The sequence below is a fragment of the Melanotaenia boesemani genome, chromosome 10 (assembly GCF_017639745.1).
Source record: "Melanotaenia boesemani isolate fMelBoe1 chromosome 10, fMelBoe1.pri, whole genome shotgun sequence".
NCBI lineage: Eukaryota > Metazoa > Chordata > Actinopteri > Atheriniformes > Melanotaeniidae > Melanotaenia > Melanotaenia boesemani.
The window spans coordinates 37,413,734-37,426,456 of NC_055691.1; the positions used below are offsets into that span (position 1 = coordinate 37,413,734).

At 45.1% G+C, this 12,723-nt stretch overlaps 1 protein-coding gene across 1 annotated transcript; it reads left to right on the plus strand.

Moving 5' to 3' along the window:
• The first annotated feature begins 1 nt into the window (after position 1).
• Positions 2-12,391, plus strand: gabarapl2 (GABA(A) receptor-associated protein like 2). The gene is made up of 4 exons (XM_041997054.1): positions 2-223; positions 1,333-1,388; positions 9,709-9,881; positions 12,138-12,391. Exons 1-4 carry the CDS (start codon positions 190-192, stop codon positions 12,250-12,252), a joined length of 378 nt encoding a protein of 125 aa, XP_041852988.1. The 5' UTR covers positions 2-189; the 3' UTR covers positions 12,253-12,391.
• The last annotated feature ends 332 nt before the right edge of the window (positions 12,392-12,723 follow it).

A 12,723-nucleotide genomic window follows, 5' to 3' on the forward strand; every position in this document is an offset into this window, starting at 1 on the left:
CACGTGAAGGCACCCCGGTCTGGCGGTGACGTCACCTCTGAGCTGGACGGACAGCTGAAAGGCGGACTGCTGTTGAAGTTTTGTTTTCGTCGCGTTTGTCTCACGTTTGAACGTTTCGCCGATATTTCCGCTGACTTGGAAGCTCGCGCGTCGCCTCTACGTCACGCCTCAGTGCGGGATCCTGCAAACATGAAATGGATGTTTAAGGAGGACCATTCCCTTGGTAAAGGGGGTTGGATTGTTATGATACAGGAGATGTTCTCATCTCATGCATCTTTCTTTCTGTTTTGCTGCCCCTGCATCGATCTGAGCTAGGTCATCCTCAGAGGCGCAGCATTGCATGCTTCCGTTGCAGCCTGCTGTAAATCCATATGAGCTAACCTTGCATGACTAGCAACCAATGCTGATTTATTCTTCCTGCAGGTTGATGACTGTCAAAATCAAGTTTACCTTTAACATTGCTTATAAATCCAGTTAGCCAGCTGATCTCACCCTGCATGCATATACTTAGTCCGTAAGGCCTGGTTTAAAACCTGTAAACACATTGCTTGTAAAACCAAATACACTAAGCAGATATCAAGACATTTGAGTTAGAAAATCACCAAGAAGAACTGAGTATTCTCAGCCATGGAGGGACCAAATACTGTGAAAATCCTCTTTAATTTGGCAGCAGTAGTAGTAACATGTTCAGTCTTAACGTCCTGGCTTTGTTACATAACCTGAAAGATGCTACTGAGCACTTGGTAGAATATTGAGTGTAGTTTTGAGTGTTGATCTCTGTAACTGTAAGATGCAAAAATACTATATACAGGAAATACTATATCCTCCTCCTGGATGAAACATGCTTTTGGTGCTCTGTAGTGGAGATTTCTCCCATTATCTCCAGTTATATATTCTCATCAGGTAGCCTCAAAGCTCCTTTTTAAAGAAACACCTGCAAAAGTAGGCCTATTATCTGGGCTAATGAGAGTCTGCACCTAAAAGGATCCACACAAGCCATCACCCTTCCTCCCGGGCCTCTGCTCATTGTCTGCCTGCTGCATGAAGTCCTGTCAGAGATTATTGCACCAAGATGATTTTATGTGTAGGATCACTTAATAAAGGCTTCTTAGATGGTTTATAATGTGGCTATTATTCACTTCTAAAATAAGCTTTCTAACTCATAGTTTAGTTCATTTGATCTGTGGAGGGGGCTTGTGTTGTTCTTTGTCGTGCTCGTGGAGCTCTGTATTGACCCAGGCTTGGCTGTAAGGCCGGACTGGAGAAATCCCAGGAGGTCTCACTCGTCCTTTTAATCTCTGACTTCCTGTTTCTTTGGCTTCTCTCCTTCAGAGCACCGATGTGTGGAGTCAGCCAAAATACGCAACAAATACCCCGACAGAGTACCGGTGAGTTGTTGGAAAGAGGGATGTTTCTGGGTGACAGGAGGTGGTTAAATCAGGAATCACCAACATTTTCTCACCCAAACTCATTTCCAGCTGAGTAAATGTAAACAAATCTGATCATATCAGCAATATCACAAATGTCAGTGTGCTTTACCAGATAGTTCCATGTCACTGAGGGCAGAACACAAATAAAAAACCAGGAAGTTTATATGTTACATGTACATTATGAGTTACTGAGATTTCATTCCCCGAGAGGAATGCATGCAGGAAACTTTCCACTTCGCTTCACTTTTTCTCAGTTAAATGTTTTTGATGATCTGTCCCCTGGTTTTCTCTGAGCTGATACCAGGTTTTCTGGTCTGATGAACACATCCCGCCCGTCTTTACCAGCACTTTTATTCTTTGGGACTCGACTTAAAGCTCATGAGAAAATGGACAGAGATTTACTGTAGATCAAATTTAAATGCAGAGCTTGGCTCTGATGTTTCACCCTTTCATCTCCGTCTGCAGAAAGCCAGGAAGCGGGTCTCCATTCACTAACATTTCTATCCCAAACAGAAACTGGAAAGAGGAAAGTAGAAAACCAAGTTATTTTTAACAATGTTTTGTGTCACTGTCACTAACCCACTGAGACGCTGCCATACAGTGAGACGCTGCCATAAAGTGAGACGCTGCCATACAGTGAGACGCTGCCATAAAGTGAGACGCTGCCATAAAGAGAGACGCTGCCATAAAGAGAGACGCTGCCATAAAGTGAGACGCTGCCATAAAGTGAGACTCTGCCATAAAGAGAGACTCTGCCATAAAGTGAGACTCTGCCATAAAGAGAGACGCTGCCATAAAGAGAGACGCTGCCATAAAGTGAGACGCTGCCATAAAGAGAGACGCTGCCATACAGTGAGACGCTGCCATAAAGAGAGACGCTGCCATAAAGTGAGACTCTGCCATAAAGAGAGATGCTGCCATAAAGTGAGACGCTGCCATAAAGAGAGACGCTGCCATACAGTGAGACGCTGCCATAAAGTGAGACACTGCCATAAAGTGAGACTCTGCCATAAAGAGAGATGCTGCCATAAAGTGAGACTCTGCCATAAAGAGAGACGCTGCCATAAAGAGAGACGCTGCCAGAAAAAGGCTCAGAATAAGTCTGACTGACTCGAAGAAAAAGGGGGAAATGCTAGCACGCTAACTACCAACGTGCAAACTCCTGAAGCCGTGGGGATTTTAGAGGCAATTATAGCCTTGAAAAATGACTTTGGCCTCAAAGTTAATGGAGTCCTGACTGCAATAAATGAGATCAAGTCGGACTTTAAGGACTTTACAGGGAGACTGGAACAAGCAGAGGACCGCATTGGTGACATAGAGGATGATATTGCTGGTGAGAAAACCAAAATCGCGATACTGAAGAAGAAGGTGTCTGAACTCACCTCTAAGGTGGATGACCTGGAAAACAGGAGCCATCGCTCAAATCTCAGACTGCTGAATCTCCTGGAGAAAGTTGAAAAGGGCAATGCAGCCGCTGTTCTGGAAAAATGGCTACCCGACGTCCTGGAACCCGACATCTTTCCTGCCCCGCTGGTTATCGAGACAGGACATAGACTACCAGGTACGCCACAATCCCCTGCTCCACATGTCATGATAATGAAGTTTTTAAACTTGCACGACAAGATCCGAATCATGCACGCGGCTTGAAAGAAGGCCAAGATTATGAAGGCCATCTTGTCATGTTTTTTCAAGATATCCACTGAGCTGCACAAGAAGAGAAAATGCTTCAATGTTGTGAATAAACCAAGATGGCGCCGCAAACGGATGCCCTGGTGCTTAGGTGCGCATTGTTTTGTCTGTTTTTGTGCGTTAACTGTGTGTCTGGACATTCTTCTGGGTACTTTTACACCAGAGAAGAGCTTTTGAACATTAGGACAACAACACCAGTGGATCTATTTCCAGTTTTTGTCGTATCGGCGGCAGATTTAATACAGACCTTGATCCGGAGAGTGAGACGTCGTAAGAGAGGGAAGCGAGCTGGTGTGCTCGTGCGACTACGGCGACGTGGATTACGCACGCCCTTACCTGGAATTTTCCTGTCCAACGTGCGCTCACTTAGGAATAAAATAGACGAACTAGCACTGATGAGGAGCACGAACAGAGACTTTTATTTATCCTGTGTTTTGTGCTTTACGGAGACGTGGCTGTGTGAGGAGGTCCCGGACTGCGCGTTACAGCTGGAGGGATTCCATCTCCTCCGCGCAGACAGACAAGCAGCTCTCTCCGGCAAGGCAACAGGTGGAGGTGTCTGCTTCTACATCAACAGTGGCTGGTGTACGGACATGACAGTGATCGCTCAGCACTGTTCTCCCTCTCTGGAATATTTTTTCATTCACTGTAAACCGTTTTACTCTCCGCGGGAGTTTGCCTCATTCATACTGGCCGCTGTTTACATCGTGCCAGACGCGGACGTGCACGTAGCTCAGTGTGCACTTGCGGACCAGATACTGTGCATGGAGCGGACATACCCGGACTCTCTCATCATTGTTCTTGGGGACTTTAATAAAGCCAACTTGAGCCAAGAACTTCCCAAATATAAGCAGTACATTAAATGCCCGACCAGAGAGGAGAACACATTGGACCACTGTTACAGCACGATCAGCGGAGCTTATCACGCAGTGCCCCGCGCTGCACTCGGTCTTTCTGATCACGAAATGATCCACCTGATCCCCGCGTACAGGCAGAGGCTGAAACTCTCCAAACCGGTGGTGAGGACAATAAAACAGTGGACCAGCGAGGCTGTGGAGGAGCTCCGCACGTGTTTGGAGACTACAGACTGGGACTCAATGAGGGCTGCCACGGACAGTTTGGATGAGTATACGGACACTGTGACCTCATATATCCACTTCTGCGAGGACAGCATTATACCATCACGCACCAGGGTGAGTTTCAACAATGACAAACCCTGGTTTACTCCTAAACTCAAACAGCTGTGGCTAGAAAAGAGGGAGGCCTTCAGGAGTGGGAACAAAGACTGCTACAAAGAGGCTAAATACAGGTTTAGCAGGGAAGTGGACACTGTTAGATCACAGCACTCTGAGAATATGCGACAGGAAATCTCAGAGAACGACCCGGCCTCAGCGTGGAGAAGACTTAGGCAAATGACCAACTACAAGCCCAAAACCCCCCACTCCACTGACGACCTGCGAACAGCCAACCTCTTAAATGGATTCTACTGTCGCTTTGATGTACCATCAGGCAGCCCTCACACCTCCACCAGCCCCAGTCCCAACAACAACAAAGACTCTTACCCCCCCTCCTACCCCGCCTCAGAGGAGAATGCATCATCAAGGACTTCCACAACGCCCCCCTCCTTCCCCACCCCCACAACCTTTTCCATTGGGGAAGAGCAGGTGAAGAAGCAGTTCGAACGTGTGAACCCCCGGAAAGCCCCCGGCCCAGACGGTGTCTCTCCAGCCACCTTGAGACACTGTGCAAACGAGCTGGCCCCAGTGTTTACGGACATTTTCAGTGCCTCACTGGAGGCGTGTCACGTGCCGGACTGCTTCAAAAATTCCACTATAGTTCCTGTCCCCAAGAAGCCAAGGATCACTGGACTTAATGACTACAGACCTGTGGCACTGACCTCTGTGGTCATGAAGTCATTTGAGCGCCTGGTTCTGTCCCACCTCAAATCCCTCACGGCCCCCCTCCTGGATCCCCTGCAGTTCGCCTACAGAGCCAACAGGTCTGTAGACGACGCCATCAACATAGCCCTGCACTTCATCCTGCAGCATCTGGACTCACCGGGAACCTACGCCAGGATCCTGTTCGCGGACTTCAGCTCTGCCTTCAATACCATCCTCCCAGACCTCCTCCAAAACAAGCTGTCCCAGATGAACGTGCCTGATCCCATCTGCAGGTGGATCACTGACTTCCTGACGGACAGGAGGCAGCACGTGAGGCTGGGGAAGAACATCTCGGCCTCCCGGACCATCAGCACTGGCACCCCCCAAGGCTGTGTACTTTCTCCTATGCTCTTCTCCCTGTACACCAACTGCTGCACCTCGAGCCACCAGTCTGTCAAACTTATTAAGTTTGCGGACGACACCACCGTTATTGGACTCATCTCTGACGGGGATGAGTCTGCCTACAGGATGGAGGTTGAACGTCTGGTGTCCTGGTGCAGCCACAACAACCTGGAGCTGAACGCCCAGAAGACAGTGGAGATTATTGTGAACTTTAGGACGCACACAGCCCCACTCCCCTCCATCATCCTGACTGACATCCCCATCACCACTGTGGACTCATTCCGCTTCCTGGGTACCACCATCACCCAGGACCTCAAGTGGGAGCCCACCATCACCTCTGTCATCAAGAAGGCCCAGCAGAGGATGTACTTCCTGAGGCAGTTGAAGAAATTCAACCTGCCAACAAAGACAATGGTGCAGTTCTACACAGCCATCATCGAGTCCATCCTCACTTCTTCCATCACCGTGTGGTACGCTGGAGCCACCACCAGGGACGAACAGAGGCTACAGCGTACTGTGCGCTCTGCTGAGAAGGTGATCGGCTGTACTCTCCCATCTCTCCAGAACCTGTACGCCTCCAGGACACTGGGCCGTGCGGGCCGGATCGCAGCCGACCCTTCTCATCCTGGTCATGGACTTTTTGAGCCACTCCCCTCAGGCAGGAGGCTACGGTCCATCCGGACCAGAACCTCTCGCCACAAGAAGAGTTTCTACCCTTCTGCTGTTGGACTCATGAACAAGAACTCTAGGCCATAAACGCTCTGTCTCAGTCACAGGACCTGTGCTTCATGCAAAAAGAGACAAACATACCAAAGCTACTTTACTGTCACTTTAGCATACTTTCTGGATTATGCTCTAATTCCATACCCATCCTGTATATTTTGTAATTTTGTGTTAAAGTGTAGAGACTTTATTTTGTTTTAAAATTTTTATTTTATATTTATTGCATGCTTAAACTTATAACTTATATTGTTTTTATGTCTGCACCAAGTACCGCAGCATTTTCCTAATGATGTGAACCTGTTCACTCATATGGCAATAAAAAACCTTTCTGATTCTGATTCTGATTCTGAAATGATGGTGAAGATTGACTACGGCATCATTTATCCTGCCAAACTCAGACTGTTTCACGAAGGGAAACCTCGCGTTTGCTGATCCTGCAGGTGTGGAGTCGTTTATCAGAGGACTGAAAACCTAGCAGGCTGACCACACCTAGCTGGATCACAGCGGGATGACCACTGTCAGTGGCTGAACTCTAACGGCAGCAGACGGCGAACATTCAACTAGATGTGTGTTTTTCTTCTGTTAAGGAAGGTCCTGTCTGTTTCATGCATGAGGCGGTAATGTTTTCCAGAGCTGCACCTGATTAACAATATTTGCTGACGTGGTTTTAATCTCACCGGCCAGACAATTACACATATTACACATATTTTGAAACCTAATAAGTCCCCTACCGATTGCACATCGTATAGACCCATTTCACAGCACATATGCTAAGATTATCACTAAAGTAAAGGCTAGAAGACTGGAATCGGCTCTTCCAACTAGGATCAATCCAGATCAGAATGGCTTTGTGAAAACCCGGCAGGCCTTCCATAATGTCAGACGGGTGCTGAATTTGATGCGTGTGAGGGAGGGAACCCCTGACACTGCCGTCCTTTCTTTAGATGCTGAAAAAGTATTCGACAGAGTGGAGTGGGGATATTTATTTGATGTGATATCTCGTTTTGGCTTCAGCATTTATTGTAGAAAATGGATTGAGACACTTTATTCTGACCCAATGGCAAAGGTCTCCACCAACTATTTAATATCATCTCCTTTTAAACTTACAAGAGGTACTCGTCAGGGATGCCCTCTCTCGCCAGTGTTATTCGTTCTGGTAATGGAACCGTTTGCGATAGCGATGAGGTCACACCCCTTAATTTCAGGTATAAAAGTACCAGACACCAAACATCGCATTGTAATGTATGCTGATGACACTCTTTTACTTTTAACTGATCTTAATAACTCAGGTCTTAACCTAACTAACTTAACTGACACATTTGGGGAATTTTCAGGCTTTAAAGTAAACAACATTAAACCTTCTATCATGTTTTTGAATAAGTGGGAATATATAAATCCAACGATAAAGCACCCTTTCACCAACACAGTAAATGGATTTAGATGTCTTGGTATCACCATTACCCCAACCATTATAAATAAATAAAATAAATAAAGTTATTATTATTATAAAAAATTTTGAATCCCGTAACGATGACTTCCACAGTAACTGAATCCACGAATAGTTGGTCATCAATGCCAATCTCTCTATGAGGACATATAAATATAATTAAGATGAATATATTACCAAAGTGACAACATCAAGAGGAGCCAGATGAGGTGGCTCAGGCATCTGGTTAGGATGCTTCCTGGACGTCTCCCTGGTGAGGTGTTCCAGGCACGTCCCACCGGAAAGAGGCCCCGAGGACACGCTGGACGGACTACATCTCTCAGCTGGCCTGGGAACGCCTCAGGATCCCTCCGGATGAGCTGATGAATGTGGCTGGGGAGAGGGAAGTCTGGGTTTCCCTGCTTAGGCAGCTGCCCCCACAACCTGACTCCGAATAAGCGGAAGAAAATGGATGTATGGATATTACCAAAGTTTACCCCACCACCACAGTTTCTCCCCAAAATGAAGCAACAATTTACAAAGTTTATTTAATAGAAGGTCCAGGTTGAGACTGTCCCTTCTTTACCTGCCATATGAGAGAGGAGGATTACAGTTACCCAGTTTACAATGGTACTTCTGGCTGCTCAAACTACAGCTGCAATGTTCTGCTTTATGCCTGAACCTTACTTACCATGGGTACAAGTTGAAAATATTTGCACTAAAGGCCTGCGGCTTATTTATACTCTGCATCTGTCAAAAAATTGAAGCAACTTACTGATAATCCTTTTGTGAGAAACACAATTAATGTCTGGTACAAAGTCCAATCAGACCTCAGTGAAACTACTTTGTTTTCTTGCTTCTCACCAACGTGGAGGAATGATCACTTCTCTCCAGGTAGAAAAGACCAAGGTTTCAAAATGTGGGCAACCAAGGGCCTCTGTAAAGTTCTGGATTTATATACAGAACGCAACCTGGTTTCATTTGAAGAACTTAGAAATGAATATGATATACCTCAGACACATTTAAATATTTACAGTTAAGGAGTTTTGTTCATGCACAACCGCCTTTGTCCATATTGGAAAACTTAGCAGTTAATAATTGTAAGGACCAAATATCTTTACATGCTGGTAAAAAATCACAAAGACTGAGAATAAGAAAATTTAATGGGTAAATGACTTTCAAAGAGATATCTCTGAGAAGGACTGGAGAGAGGTGTGCTCAAAAGCTCAACTAACAATAAACACCGTCTCAGACTGATTCAGTATAACCGGATTATAAGAACTTATATTACTCCGGATAGACTGAATAAGATGAACCCAAATATTGCTCATATCTGCATGTCAAAAAGGGCACCTTGTTTCATCGTTTACGGGGCTGTCCTGAGATACGAAAGTTCTGGAAAGACGTAATAAAATACATTTCTCAGATGACCTTGGATCCAGTACCCGACTTTGTATTTTTAATCTGAACCCAAAGGACTGTATGCTAAACAGCAAAAAGAAGAAAATTACGGACTTACGTTTAGTTCAAGCTCGACGCTTGATCCCTCTTTGCTGGAAAAACGTCAAGAGTCCTTCGACTGGCCGCCGGCAGCCTTGTCCTTGAAAAGTTAACATACAAGATAAAAAAGAAACCAGCTGAATTTAAAGACTGGAATCCCTTTCTTTCTTTCCTAAAGAACTGCGAAGTTGAAGAAGCACTGTTACCCTGAAAATGAGATGTCCCAAACTGTTGATGCCTTAATAACGTGATGTTAAGCTGTGTATGATAACTACTGTCCTTACTGGGTTTTTTTCTCTTTAGGGTGGGGGGAGCGGATTTCTTTATAGTTTGACTGTTATATGCTTTAATATATTACATTTTTGTATTCTTGTAAATTGTTAAACTCAATAAATACATGTTTATAAAAAAAATAAAAAAAACAGAATAAACCTAAACTCCAGAGAGCCCAAAGAAAACAGAGAAACACACCAAATAAAGAGAAACGTGACAGGAAGTGGAGTCATGGAGTCACAATGCAGACATTAGACAGCAGCTCACACCTAATCAGGCTGTATAAACAATAAAATCCAGAAGAAACGCTCATAAAACAGTGAGGCTGCTTATTACAGCGCTGTTGACACAATTATGACCACGCGGTGTTAAACATGTCCTCCAGGTGATCGTGGAGAAGGTCTCCGGCTCTCAGATAGTGGACATTGATAAGAGGAAGTACCTGGTGCCCTCTGACATCACCGTGGCGCAGTTCATGTGGATCATCAGGAAACGCATCCAGCTGCCTTCAGAGAAAGCCATCTTCCTCTTCGTCGACAAAACTGTCCCTCAGTCCAGGTGAGAGCAGCCCTTCCCCCACCGGTTACCTGTCTAACAGGTGAAATGTGATCTGGATCATCAGAGAAATTCCAGCATCTGCACCGTTTAATGTCCCATATAGTTCATTTAAACATCAAGCACCACAAAGATGCCACATAAACAATCGAAGCTACAGTCAGGCCTCAGCATCATGTGCACATTTACCTGCAGAGTGCACGTGACGCAGGACTGAAGGCACATTTAACAATCAATCAATCAAACTTTATTTATAAATCACCTTTCATGCTGAAGACAACTCAAAGTGCTTTACATGAAAAAAAGTGATTTCTGCAAACTACAAATAAAACGCCTTCACACACATCAAAGTAGATTACATAACAAAAAAAAATAAAAAACAAAAAAACTCAGTCTTTCATACAGTTGCACACACACACACGTGCACACACATAAAGCAGCACCCCTGCCCCCGCTGTTGTAATTCAAACACATACAAAGCTGGAGATAAACAGGAAATTAGTAATTATAGACCTATCAGTATACTTCCTGTTCTTTAAAATGCCATTTAAAGGTGGTTGCAGAGCGATTGGTAGAAAACCTTGAATCTGCACACCTGCTGCATCCTATGAAATTTGGCTTTAGGAAAAATCCTTCAACTGAATCAGCAGGCTGTCATTTTATTGAAAAAACTGAACAGAATCTGGATAAAGGGGAGGTGGTAGGGGTAATTTTTTTAGATTTATGTAAAGCCTTTGAAGCAGTCAATCATTCAATCTTTGTTTTAAAACTCACAAAATATCAACCCACCATGGATACCATGAACTGGATAAATCATATTCATCGGGTAAATGATACAGTACCTCTAATAAGGGATTGCACCATGGGAGAACCGCAAGGTTCTATTTTAGCTCCACTATATTAATGATCTCCCGGTAATGTGTGATGGGGATCTAGACAGTTATATGCTGATGACACGATTATTTATACGCGTGGGGAGGATGCTGAACAAGTGGCTGATAGACTATCAGCTGTAATGCCTCAATCTATCGTGCCTCACTTTAAATGTGGAAAACAGCTACTGTGTATTTTACAAACTTAAACCTATGGACAGTTAATGGAGCAAATATAAAAACTGTAACAGAGTTTAAGTATCGGGGCATTATATTACACCCAACACTTTAAAAAGCACATAAAACACATGAGCCGCACTCTGAAATACAATCTTACTCATTTCAGATGTAAGAGAAATTCAGTTACACCAAACGGAGCAAAAATTGTTATGAATGCGATGATTTTGTCCCACTTTCTTTGTTGTATCTTGAGCTGGTCATAAGCAAGTAGCACAATTCTGAAACCCCTTGAATCTCTATAAACAAGCCCAGTGTTTGCGGCTAACTGTCCCAGGGTTGCTCAGGGACAGGGTGTAAATGTTCCACCACGGCTAAAGAAAGCCGCCTTGCCCTCAGAGTTATGTTTTTTCAGATATTATAAATGTAGATTTTATTGTCTGAATGGATCCATATTAACAAAAAGTCTATATTTGTGCACATTTGCACATGCACATGGCAGGGCGGGGTCATGCATGTGGCAGGGCGGGGTCATGCACGTGGCAGGGCGGGGTCATGCACATGGCAGGGCGGGGTCATGCACGTGGCAGGGCGGGGTCATGCACATGGCAGGGCGGGGTCATGCACGTGGCAGGGCGGGGTCATGCACATGGCAGGGCGGGGTCATGCACGTGGCGGTGTTGTGTCTCTAAATGCCAAACGTAAACATTTTCCTACTTTCTCAGCACCTTGATCAGCTGTTTATTAAGTAAGTCTGATAAAAAGAGCGGTGGGAGAGAAAAGTGGAGGCCGAGCAGCAGCGAAGCTGAGGATGACTTTCTGTCCTCCAGAGACCCTGTCCTCCAGAGACCCTGTCCTCCAGAGACCCTGTACTGCAGGTTTTTGATGTTTCCTGCTGTAGAACTTCTGAATGAGATTAATGGTTTGACATTTTTGGACAGAACTTTAGTTGAGGAGAGACATTTCATTGAATGAACGTGTGTTGGAACAGAAAACATCTAAAACCAGCAGGACTGCGGTCCTCCAGGACCGGAGCTGGACCCTCTGGAATTTAGATAAACCCAGAAAGACTCGCGGGTTAGATGCGATTGGAGCATTTTGTTTCTGAATACTTGTGTGGAGGTTTAAGCCGAGTCCTCCCCCCAATGAAAGAGATTATTCTCTGACGTGCTTCATGTGCTAACAGTCGTGCTCCTGCTTTGTGTTGCAGTCTGACGATGGGCCAGCTGTATGACAAAGAGAAAGATGAGGACGGCTTCCTGTACGTGGCCTACAGCGGAGAAAACACGTTTGGTTTCAGAGCCTTTTATACAGCACAAGCTTAACCCACCACGGTGCTTCAGACATCGGCCTTTACCTGAGTTACTTCAGTAATGCAGCTACACCTTTGGCACCGTCAGTTTTTGATAGTGAAAACAAGTCATTTATGTTTAAAATGAGAAACACTGTTTTTTGCCATTTAAGCTGTAAAGTTCGTCTTTTTGCCATTTTTTCTGTTTTTAGGTCCGTTATGGAGCAGGATGTGAAACACTGCCATAAAACCTGATTAACAATCACAACACATAACAGGTACACCAGACATGATCTTCCCCATTAAAAAAGATGTTAACAAAACCAAATTAGAATAAACAAAGACCCAAATCAGTCCACCAAAGGCTTTTTCAAAGCCATCACAAAACGGGTCGACCTGGAACACAGTTCAGCCCAAGTCCCGAGACTTCGGATCCAAGCTGCCTGATTGGCTGTCAGCAGCTTCAACAGTGGAGCTCCAGGCGGACGTCAGGACGATTGGGCCA